Raw genomic sequence first — 12,674 nt, 5'->3', positions numbered from 1 at the left:
CAAGGCATACATGGAACGCCATAACCAAGTGGCCGGCATAGTGTACAGGAACATCTGTGCCGAGTATAATCTGGAAGTCCCGAGGTCAAAATGGGAGATGCCCCCAAGGGTGGTGGAGAATGACCGAGCTAAGATCCTGTGGGACTTCCAGATACAGACGGACAAAATGGTGGTGGCTAACCAACCGGACATAGTGGTGGTAGACAAACAGAAGAAGACGGCCGTAGTGATCGATGTAGCGGTTCCGAATGACAGCAATATCAGGAAGAAGGAACACGAGAAGCTGGAGAAATACCAAGGGCTCAGAGAAGAGCTCGAGAGGATGTGGAGGGTGAAGGTAACGGTGGTCCCCGTGGTAATCGGAGCACTAGGTGCGGTGACTCCCAAGCTAGGCGAGTGGCTCCAGCAGATCCCGGGAACAACATCGGAGATCTCTGTCCAGAAGAGCGCAGTCCTGGGAACAGCTAAGATACTGCGCAGGACCCTCAAGCTCCCAGGCCTCTGGTAGAGGACCCGAGCTTGAAGGATAAACCGCCCGCAGGGGCGTGCTGGGTGTTTTATATATATATATATATATATATATATATATATATATATAATGTTCTTCCTCTACACCCCCCAATTTTTGCACATGTCGAGGAGCGTGTCAGGCTACATTTCACTGTGTGTTATACTTGTATAACTATGCATGTGACAAATAAAGAACCTTGAACCTTGAACCTATATGCTCTATTCATGTGTGTGTGCATGCCCTGGGATGTCTGCAGTACCTGACATCCACTACTGGAACTCAAAGCAAAAAACACCAGCTCTGTTAACTGCTTTTTTTCCACTTGGCTAAACCTGTGAATAAACCCCTCTAAATTTTAACAGTGCTTTGGATGATCTTTAAAAAAGAATTATGACAGTTTCTCCATTATTTGCAACAATCGACCAGGGATTAGTGTTTCATTCTCAGTCAACATCTTCATGATGTTACTCTATATCAAGTCTGATTTTGTACTTCAAGATAAAAGCCTCTTAAAATCACATGTGTATCTTATAGCTTAATTCAAAATGCCAGAATTGGTAGTACATGGTGTACTATTGGTGTGAAGCAATATCTGGCTTTTCTGCAACATATTTTCATTGAAAACATTTCAAATGCTATCTTTAAGCTATGTTATCTTATGTTCCCTCTAAATTCAAAATGTCTTTTGTGAGCATTTGCACAGGAGCTGATTTAATGCATATTTTGAGGCTATATTTTTCTCTTTATGTAAACAGTTATTCTTCCTGAAGCCTCAGTAGATTTGTGGAGTCTTTGTGGTATCTTATATTGAATCTCTTTTAAGTTTTCAAAAACTGTTTTTTTTTTTTAAAAAAAACTTTGCATCTATTACTACAACTTATTGTATATATTGAAGATATTATTGTAGCTTATCCAAAAGGCAATGTACTTTTTTTTAACATATTCAAGAAGCATTTTAGTTCTGAAGTTTGGATGTTGGGTAGCTTGGATGTTACTGCCACTATGAATCTACTAGAATCTACTAGAAATGGTAGGAATGCAGTCACTGATGACATTGTGACTTCAAGCAACTGAATTTATGTACAACATATTTTTACTGTTCTGATCCATGTGTTATGTTTGAGGATGGTATGTCTACACTATTGATTTAACAAACTAAGCAAAAAAGCATTTCACCCAGGTTAAAGGGCACTGTTGCAACACTTACTGTAAGTATGTTCCCTCCCCAGATTTTGGAAAATATCAACAGGTGCAGAAAATAATTCTTTCTTTCCATTATTGACAAAAGTTAAAGGATAAAACAATAGAATATCTGCTTTTTATTAAGTACATGGACACATTTGGGAATTGAAAACTTTTCAATACTTGCTACTAGCTTTTAATGTTTAATTTTGAAGACAGCATCAAATACTAAACAAAGAAAGCCCTACATCATAAGTAACTAAAAAACATTAGACTTTTTTCCCACGATATACTGGACTTGTAGAAATTGTTGCATGATAAACGTTTTGTGCTTTGTAAATCTATAAATGATTGACTTTTAAGATATCTGGAGACCAAATAGACGGGGCTTGTCATGGGTGTTGGTATCTGTGCTAAGTGGGAGGGGCATGGGGGTTGAGGGGGTGTCTATTTAACAGACGCTGACTCTGAAAATCTTTGCAGTGAGTCATGGGCTGTTCAAGAATTCTGACATGGACACTGAGTGTCCTCCTGAGCTGGATGTGTGTGGATCAAGCGGTGGCTGAACCGTAAGTTCAAGTGTTCTTTATAAAGAAAAATAGAATTTGTTTGTTTTGTGACTTTGTGTGTAACATTTGTAGTTAAAGTTTGCACGAGTACTGGTTTGGGGTTTCCTTCTTTGTCAGTGCTTTATGCGTTCATCTGTCTGTGTCTGCAGGCAGTACCTGGTGGCCATTCCTGCAGTTATAGAAGCTGGAGCTGAGACCAAATTTTGTGCAAGTCTTCTGCAGCCCAGTGAGACTGTGGTCATGACTGTCACTTTGATGTCCAGAGAGGAGAATACAACCCTGCTCACACATACATCCAATGAAGATTTTCATACTTGCACTCAGTTTATGGTGAGCTCCCCAAGATGGGTTTTGATTCACTTGGTAATTTCTAATTTTAAAAAAGACTGCAGGTGAATACAATCAAGTATTTTAAACATAACACACAATTATTTATTTATTCTTATTTATTAATGTGTCTCATCCTCTAAAATACATCTCTTAAAGGCTCCTTTAGTGGAAGGAGAAAAGATTCTGGATTTTGAGGTGGAGGTAAGAGGAGACACATTTCACTCAAAAGAAATGAGAAAAGTCATGATCAAAGCCTACAAGGCCGGGACATTCATCCAGACGGATAAACCCCTCTACCTCCCTGGACAAACAGGTAAGAGTGAGCTGATGACCCATCAGAGCTAGATGGATTTGTTCTGATACAGATTCAGCCTCTTAGAATTTCTGCTCTGAGACAATTCCCAGCTGCTGGGAGACCCCCCCCCCCCCCCTCTTTTTCCTGTGTGTATTTAACTTCCAATATGAACACGTCCCTTTCCCTCAAAAACAAAAACTTTTATTTCTATAATTTCCAATTATTTTAGTAGGATTTCATGCTGAAAAATGGTAAATGTAAATGTAATCTGGCCACATTTGTGCAGCTCACCAAAGTATTCCCTGCAAACATTCATTCATTTATTCATTTCAGCATAAAAATTAAATGGATAAAAACGAAATGTAAAAATACAGCAGTGCTGCACAATCCAAGCAGTCTCTGTGTCACCTACGCTTTTGAAATACATTTTAAATGTGTCGTTCTCTGACAGGTACTGGTAATTATCAATTTCCCATCTTCACTTAGATTTAGGATTTTAAACAAAATCATTTGCTGTTCTGCTTTTTTTTTAAACACTTCCTACCTTCAGTCTGAACAAGTATATGCTGCATATATATATATATATATATATATATATATATATATATATATATATATATATATATATATATATATATATATATATACAGGGAGTGCAGAATTATTAGGCAAGTTGTATTTTTGAGGAATAATTTTATTATTGAACAGCAACCATGTTCTCAATGAACCCAAAAAACTCATTAATATCAAAGCTGAATGTTTTTGGAAGTAGTTTTTAGTTTGTTTTTAGTTTTAGCTATTTTAGGGGGATATCTGTGTGTGCAGGTGACTATTACTGTGCATAATTATTAGGCAACTTAACAAAAAACAAATATATACCCATTTCAATTATTTATTTTTACCAGTGAAACCAATATAACATCTCCACATTCACAAATATACATTTCTGACATTCAAAAACAAAACAAAAACAAATCAGCGACCAATATAGCCACCTTTCTTTGCAAGGACACTCAAAAGCCTGCCATCCATGGATTCTGTCAGTGTTTTGATCTGTTCACCATCAACATTGCGTGCAGCAGCAACCACAGCCTCCCAGACACTGTTCAGAGAGGTGTACTGTTTTCCCTCCTTGTAAATCTCACATTTGATGATGGACCACAGGTTCTCAATGGGGTTCAGATCAGGTGAACAAGGTGGCCAAGTCATTAGTTTTTCTTCTTTTATACCCTTTCTTGCCAGCCACGCTGTGGAGTACTTGGACGCGTGTGATGGAGCATTGTCCTGCATGAAAATCATCAGCATCAGAGATGCACATCACCTAATATGCTTAATTGATAGTAGGCTTTCGAGCCTATACAGCTTGGAGTAAGACAACATGCATGAAGAGGATGATGTGGACAAAATACTCATTTGCCTAATAATTCTGCACTCCCTGTATATATAAAAATACCCAGCACGCCCCTGCGGGCGGTTTATCCTTCAAGCTCGGGTCCTCTACCAGAGGCCTGGGAGCTTGAGGGTCCTGCGCAGTATCTTAGCTGTTCCCAGGACTGCGCTCTTCTGGACAGAGATCTCCGATGTTATTCCCGGGATCTGCTGGAGCCACTCGCCTAGCTTGGGAGTCACCGCACCTAGTGCTCCGATTACCACGGGGACCACCGTTACCTTCACCCTCCACATCCTCTCGAGCTCTTCTCTGAGCCCTTGGTATTTCTCCAGCTTCTCGTGTTCCTTCTTCCTGATATTGCTGTCATTCGGAACCGCTACATCGATCACTACGGCCGTCTTCTTCTGTATATATATATACAGAAGAAGATGTGACATATTGAAATCGCGTTTGAATTTGCGCTTGTTTTTTGCGCTTGTTTTTTGCTTTCACTTTGCAATCGCGTGAACTGTGTATAGAGAGCGACAGCACTGATTGGTGAGTGATGATAATTTGTGCACCAATTCCTCTGACATTGTCTTATTAATCGTTAGCTTACTATGCAAACATGACAAATGAAATCTCCCGCAGCAAGCTTAAACATGTGAGAGGTTGATCGCGCAGAGAATCGCTGAGCTTATGTGAGTGCGTGTGTAAAAGCAGCAGGATATATATTTCAGTTCTGCTGAGCCAAATAAGACAGGTCAGGGTGAAGAAGTGACAGCCAAAGAAAAGCTTACCACAAAACGGAAAAGTTATGACAAATCAGACTATAAGGCAAAAAGAAAGTGCAGCTTTATGGTTTCATGGACAAAATAATTTCTGTGGCTGCGATATGATGAGCTAAATAACCAGGGGTGCACATAAGTGGTCCGCAGGTGCGCATTCGCTGTCAAAATAAAAAACACGCACAAGGGTTAGGGTTAAATTTAAAAACTGTACTTTTGAGTTAAAATATATATTTATAATTTTAATAAATGACAAATTAAAAAGGCATGAACATTTTTTGTATCGAAAAAATATCGAACCGTGACACCAAAGTATCGAACCGAACCGAACCGTGAATTTTGTGTATCGTTGTACCCCTAATATATATATATATATACCGTATTTCCCGGACTACAAAGCGCACCTGAATATTTGCCACACAAGCTAAAATCAGGGGAAAATCCTGGTTTGTACATACATTAGCCGCACCTGACTAAAAGCCGCAATGTTTCAATGTTGACTTATCATATGTAAGAGAATATGCACAAAGGGAATTGTCAGGAAAGAGAACTTTACAAAGTCTCAAGCCAGCCATGATTTCTTTAAACCTTTCTTCGGAGAAGATCGATTTTCACCTGTTGTTATTTTTTTTAAAAGTGCTCTCCGGGCTTTATGAAAGTCGTTTGCTGCAACCTGATATCACAACAAGGCATGTATAGACATGGCAGTCCACCATGTCCATTTCACGCTTTTCCTCTACAAAGGATATGAGGATGAACAATATAAAATATATACACATTTAATATAATTTAAGCTTTTTACAAATAGAAGCAAAGAGAAAATTATGTTAGTACTGCTACTTATTTGGCAGTAATGATGTTGGAGAATGCGTCAGTTTCAGTTCTTGGTCAGGATTTATTACTCATTAAGGTTTAAAATCTTTGAACTTCTTCCACAGTTTATTTCAGAGTTGTTGCGCTGGACTCCAAGTTTAGACCTTTCAGTCAGCTGGTGAGTATTTCTGTCTCTCCTTTTCTCCTTGACCTTTATCACTCTGTTGAGTTTATCAGTCAATTCGCACTAACAAATCAATAGTACAATGTATTATCTGTGTTTAGTAATGAGTTTTTTACTTATTCTGTAATAACTGAAGCAGACATTTTAGCAATGACCTTGGCGTAGACAAAATAACGTAACCTACCCCCCCCCCCCCCCCCCTCCAATACTGATAAAAAGTCATGTTTATGTTAAATTGTGTTTTGTGTTGAATATTTTTGAACTTCTACCAACCCTTTAGTTGGATAGAGGAATTGGTAGGACACTGTATAAGAGCCCCATTTTCTCAATCGATTTTCTTACTTTTGTCCTATTTGATTTTTTGTCTTTTAGTGCAATATCATTGAACTCAAGGTAAGAAAATAACGACACATCATCTTTTTTTCTTTTATAAATTCAGCATTCTGATAGATTTGTTAAGAGTGTAAGCTCTCCTTAAAGCCAACAGCACAACAAAGTGCAACAACTCAGACATTTATATGCTCATTCAGATATCAGTGTCTTACCGTGGTGCAATTTTGTTGAGCTACATATATATATATATATATACAGTATATTTTGTGTCAGATTATTTCTTGCACCTTTACTTCAAACACATAACTCTGATAATGAAACGAGTTTCTATAATTACAATACCAATTAAAGCTGCAAGCAGCGTTATGAGGGCCCTCGCACCCCCGGCGCGTCGACACTACTAACACTGGAAAATAGCTCAAAATGTTAGAAATATTCCAGTGTTAGAAAATCAGCACTGCTCAGTGTTAGCCATTGTTAATCTTCAAAACTGACTAGGTTACTTTTAAACATATAACACTGTCAAAAGTGTTAATTTAACACTCAACAGTGTTGTATTTAACACTCAGAGGTGTGGACCCATATAGACACTCTCCAGTGTTAATTTAACACTGGAGATTTTGCTGTGTAGCTACTGTGATGTTGCACATACATTTGTGAAATCCCATTACCAAGCCTTGAAATGAAGAAAAATCTGCATATTTCCCTGCGTTTTCTTGATGTTAATGTGACTATGAAGCCGTATGTTCACTGGCTAATAACTTGTCTGTTACAAAAATCATTAGCAAATGAGCATACTATGGATAGTCATAACATCCCCTAGCAGTCTTTAAACAGAATGCAGGTTTAAGGCTTCAATTTTCTGACCAGAAAGCTACATCCATCATTTAAAGTTTTCACACACTCATCGTGGACACGAATGTCATGATGATTTTGAAGCTTCTGGCACAATTCTAGGTACACATGACATTGCCACTGGTTTTCTTTAATACTGCTTAGTGGTGTTACTACTCATGGTTACATCATCCACATGGAAGGCAGGGGATATCATCACGGCCATCTATCAGCCAGCAAATGGTTAGGATTCCATCATGGTACTGTCAGGGATGAGGAGGCCATTTTAAGTGGCTGTATATGTATGTTATCTTTAATCTTGTTAAAGGGAAACGGAACCAGGAGCATGGCTAGAACATATTTTCACCTGTATTCATGTGTTCACTTTATGTGTCATAAACACCCACTCCTCTCTGAATGTATTTAACAGGATCCCAATAGAAACAGGATTGGACAGTGGTTAAATGAAACATCCAATAATAAAATATTGCAGCTTTCATATTCCTTGAACTCTGAGGCCCCTGAAGGAATGTACCAAATAATAGTGTCTGTGGGTGAAGATAAATTTGGTCACAGATTCAAGGTGGAAAAGTATGGTAAGTCAGGTCTTTAAAAAAATCTTTTTACATTCTGTTTCTAAGATTCTTAATGCAATGCAGATGCTAACTTTGATATTTTGTCCCCAGTTTTACCCAAATTTGACGTAACAGTAAATGTATCTGAAGAAGTGAGTATTGGACAGGAAGAAGTTGATATTAAATTATGTGCAAAGTAAGTAGCAGTCATTTGTTGAGAAATGGCAATTTAGAGTCTCACAAAACCTGAGTTTTGTTTTGGAAATAATTTTAATAGGTACACATTTGGACAGCCTGTTCCAGGAAGTGTTACAGCTACGATGTGCCGACCTCTTGATCACTCTGGTGTCCTCGCTTCGAAACAGGCTCCCTGCCACACAGAGACCAAACGGGTACAGTAGTTCCAGTCTCATATTTCTCCTGAAACAATGTGCAGATAAAAGCAGACCACATACCCATGCAGAAGGTTTCTGTATATCAGCAATCATGCAGCAGCATCATTAAGAAAAAATCTCTTCTGTGTGAAGTACTGTTCCTATTAGGGCTAGGTATCGTCACTGCTTTCTAAAACTGATTCAATTCTGATTCACAAGGTCCCGATTCGATTTAATTCAATTGAATTTTGCCTCAGTCAGAAATATTATAATAATGATAATATATCTTGGACATGCTCTGTTGAAAGAACCCTCTAAACCTTGTAAATTAAAAACATTTAATTCCAAATTATTTGACCAAATTAATTTCTCTCCAATTACAAACTCTGTGTAAACTATCTAGGTATAAAAAAAAGCTGACACTTGTGAGATTTCATCAGAGATGTAATCATCACAGCAGATGCCTTTGTGTCAAAGTAACTGAGGATAAAACACAGACAAACATGAAGGAGATTTTCCTTGCCTGGCTTTTTATAGCAGATAACCCCTTTAAAAATATTTTGCAGTAGATAAAAACTCTGAAAAACCCATGAAACAACAGAGGAACATTACCTGAAGCTGCTGAAGTTAAGCAGAGGAAAGTTACAGAGATTTTTATTAGAGACAGACCAAAGTGTTTTTCAAATCTTGCACAATTTGTAAAAGTTTAATTTCTTCAGTATTAAACAGGAGAAATTAGGCTTTCTTTTTGAAAAAAAGAAGAAGAAGAAAGAAACAGCTACCAAAGGTGCTGTAGAGAACGGAGAGTGACAAAACTTGCAGTTTCAGAATTTGTGAAATGTCAGCATTCAGCACCTGGCATGTCTTCATACGTGCTGTCACGTCACGTTCTGCAGCTGATTAGTGCAGTTGTAAGATTACACACCTTTGGAGCGGGAGTCACAAGTTCGATTCCCACCCGGTATCCAGTAGGGGTCCTGGCTAGACCCCACCATACTAAAAACCAAGCCCTGGAATGGTACGGCTACGTCTGCAGCCTGTCCACAGCTCGGACACAAGTATTTCACTACATGTTGTAACCTGTATAATTGTGTATGTGACAAGTAAAGGTTGTTTTCTTTGTGTTAAAATCTTTTTGCGGAATCAGCTTACCTGCTCTCATCTGCTGTTTTAGCTGTTTGGCTGTTGCTTAAATAGTTTTGTGAGCTTTAAGTTGAGAATCTGGCATTTCTGGCAAAATACATTTATATTTAAAAATTTATTCAGAATTTAATCTTGCATTATTCAAATTAAAATCGATTTGAATTGGCATATCAATTTTTTAACCCCACCCCTAGTTCCTTTGAGAGTAGTTTATCTCAGACTATGCCCAGTTTGGCTTGTTCATTTTAGTCTTCATCACTGGTTGAGCGTGTGGGCTCTGTGTGCAGATGGGCCCCATATTTTGGGCTTGCCACCTTTAATGCTGACATGCAGGGAGGGGAGTAAGTAGGTCTTTCTACACCACTGTTTCATGTACCTGGGGTTTAGCTGGTGATTCTGGGCTGATCGCAACCCGGGGTCCCTTCTTCCAAACCTCAGGGGCTGGGGTGGATGTGTATCTGTGTATGTGTGTTTGTCTTTCACTGCCTCTGTGAAGTTAAATCATGCAGCTCTAGCTAGCCATAAAAAGACAGAATCAATAGTCTGTGGATTCAGCTGTAAGACTTTAGTGGCCTAGTATGAAGCAAGTTGAGATGTTCAAGTTTAGCACAGTTGAGATGCTACATCTGTTTATGGTTTGTCAGCTGTACAGTAGCTAAGAGTAAAGCTCTCATGAGACAATACCACCACCCAGAATAGCATTGGATGCCCTCTGCCTTTCCTGAAAGATCTTTTGAGTTACATTTTTAGTTTAAAAAAAGTCACAATTTTGAGAATTTCAAGTCAAATCTGTTATAAGCATAACAAATGTATGGTTTTTAAGACCCTCTTTTTAGGCGTTTTTGAAAATTCAGTATTATAAAACACCTGGCTATAGATTCAGTCGTATCCACTGGTTTGTGTTCATTATTTATAAATGCTGAATTTTTGTCAAGGATGGTTGTGTGGCAGGTAGGAGTAGGACCAGGACTTGAACAAAAAGGTTAACTGAAAGAGGCAGCTTTATACCCACTGTAGATAAAGCGAAAAACAGGTGAATAAACATGGAGACATGACAGACTATACATGGAACATGGACACAGAGCGGTGAGGAAACAGAAACACTAAATCAAAGAATATAAAAGAATATAAATTAAACCAGAAAATGCAAACACTGGGTCACAGACCATGACAATTATAGGTATTCCTCTGACTCCATTTTGTTTTGTCTGCTATTATAAATATATTCTTTGGCTGATGCTTGAGCCAGTGTGTCAGCTCTTAATGAGCTAACCGATTAAATAATGAGTTTGAGCCTTTGTTTGATGAATAACATTGGTAGAGTTTTGACTGACTGAAGTGATTGTAACAAAATTCAAAGTGTTGCAGCCAGCTTAAAGTTTGATGTAAGTTTTCACTGTATGATTTATGTTTTATTGTGTTGGCCTTTCTAGGCAGACAAGACAGGCTGTACAGTTGTTACCTTCAAGATGTCAACCTTCAAAGAAATTCACAATAAATTCCTTCAAGATGAGCTGAATGTCAGTGCCAAAATAGAAGAGGAGGGAACAGGCAAGTCTGGCAATTGTTATTTTTCATTTTGTTTAATTGTTACATCTTTTTAAATTATACCTTATTGTCTAACATTTAAGTTTTGTATTCAGGTATTTCACAGGAACAAGAAAAGAGAATAAGAATTTCCTATATCCTTGGAAAAGTGTATTTTTTTGATATCCCCATGATTTGGGAACCAGAATCAAATCTGAAAGGAAAAGTAAGTTCAAAATGTTTTTCTTTACTTTAGTTGTGTCATGGTGCTACAGAATTTAGAATTTAGTGTAAATAATGTGGTTTGTAGTAATGAAACATTGTGGTTTAAACAGGTTAAAGCAGTATACTACAATGATACACCCATTTCCAAAGCACCTGTGTATCTGTTGGTGGGAGAACATGGGTCGGCACACTTGCTAAAAAATCTAACAACTGACAGCAACGGTGTCGCTGAGTTTTCATTGAGCATAGATAACTTCGATGAGGATATTAAACTCCATGTAAGTAGATAATTACACTGAAACTGTAACTGTAACTGGTAAGTTTATTTTACATTAGCTTGCGTCTAAAGCCTTCCATTTTTTTCTTCTTCATCAACTTATTTTATGCTTCTTTCAGACATTTCAGGCAACCCTGACACCAACCCTTAACTATCCAATATATAGAACTGGTTTTTATGATAATGGATTTCTCATACTGTCTACGTCCCAACCTCAAGTACAAGATGCAAAAACATTCAGCTCGCTGGAGGTGATGATGAAGGATAAAATCCTTTCCTGTGATGCAGAAGAGGATATATCTATACGGTACACTATAGTGAGGGAAGCAGCAATCTCCATAGATGTGATGTATCTGGTGAGTTATTTCTTGTCACAAGTCCACCCATATGTATTAGTGGTGCAACGGATCAAAAATCTCACGGTTCGGATCGGATCACGGTTTTAAGTCACGGATCAGATCAATTTTCGGATCAACAAAAATAGAAAAAAAAGACAAAAATTTGACTCGCCATTTACTTATTTAAGTATTTTTTGCCTATTAAAAACATTCAACTGAAGACTCATTGCACGCACTTATATAAAAACAAATTAAGGTGCAATATGGACATTATGGACGTTATGGACGATGCTGGGCATCCTCTGCATCCTCTCCACAATGCCATAAACAACCAGAGGACTGTGTTCAGTGACAGGTTGCTTCTCCCAAAGTCAAGGACCAGCAGGCTTAAAAAGTCCTTTGTCCCACACGCCATTAAACTGTTTAACTCCTCGCTGGAGGGGAGAGGGAGGGGAAACGGGGACAAAGGAGGGGGGAACAAGTAAGCTGTAGTGCCTTTTCACTGTGCAATAGTTTTTGTTAATATCCAACGGTGTAATAGACTCACAATACTTGAAATGTGCCGTTCCCTTGTATTCTTATTCGTATTTATTCTATTTATCCCTTTTGTATACTCTGTATTTATATATGTGTATATATGGTATATTTCTGCTCACATTCTGCAACTTCTGTCGGTGCTGTGCAACTGGAAACTGAATTTCCGGGAGGAACCCATCCAAGGGATAAATAAAGTTTCATTGAATCTAATGTAATCTATAGGGCAGTGCAGGGTTTTGTATCTACCACTCCGCTGTGATATAACGAGCGGTCATGTGGCTATCCGTTGCCCTGGAGGTCGACCCATTTGTAGTTAGAGCAACAGAAGATGCCTGGGACAGTTCAGCCATAACTTTAAACTTCTCCTGCTCATACATGCTTGGAACAATCTTGTCACACTGAAGTGGACGCGCAACGAGATATCATAGCGTGGCTCGAGCACGTTCATCACAGTTTAAACCCCTTGTTTT

At 38.3% G+C, this 12,674-nt stretch overlaps 1 protein-coding gene across 1 annotated transcript in view; it reads left to right on the top strand.

Annotated features, from left to right (window-relative positions):
• Positions 1-2,182: 2,182 nt before the first annotated feature.
• LOC309702007 (alpha-2-macroglobulin-like) overlaps positions 2,183-12,674 on the top strand; it is a gene marked incomplete at its 5' end in the record, with an annotated part of 50,520 nt that continues 40,028 nt past the window's right edge. Inside the window, 12 exons of the mRNA XM_082526379.1 lie at positions 2,183-2,262; positions 2,412-2,592; positions 2,749-2,905; positions 5,983-6,035; positions 6,414-6,434; positions 7,639-7,804; positions 7,895-7,979; positions 8,061-8,175; positions 10,734-10,851; positions 10,944-11,053; positions 11,163-11,330; positions 11,458-11,685. Coding sequence (XP_082382505.1) covers positions 2,183-2,262; positions 2,412-2,592; positions 2,749-2,905; positions 5,983-6,035; positions 6,414-6,434; positions 7,639-7,804; positions 7,895-7,979; positions 8,061-8,175; positions 10,734-10,851; positions 10,944-11,053; positions 11,163-11,330; positions 11,458-11,685 — 1,482 coding nt within the window. The remainder of the gene's footprint in view (positions 2,263-2,411; positions 2,593-2,748; positions 2,906-5,982; positions 6,036-6,413; positions 6,435-7,638; positions 7,805-7,894; positions 7,980-8,060; positions 8,176-10,733; positions 10,852-10,943; positions 11,054-11,162; positions 11,331-11,457; positions 11,686-12,674) is intronic.

Source organism: Aulonocara stuartgranti, assembly GCF_965226115.1.
Source record: "Aulonocara stuartgranti genome assembly, chromosome: 3".
In the NCBI taxonomy this organism is placed as follows: Eukaryota; Metazoa; Chordata; class Actinopteri; order Cichliformes; family Cichlidae; genus Aulonocara; species Aulonocara stuartgranti.
This window is presented reverse-complemented; position numbering and strand designations above follow the sequence as displayed.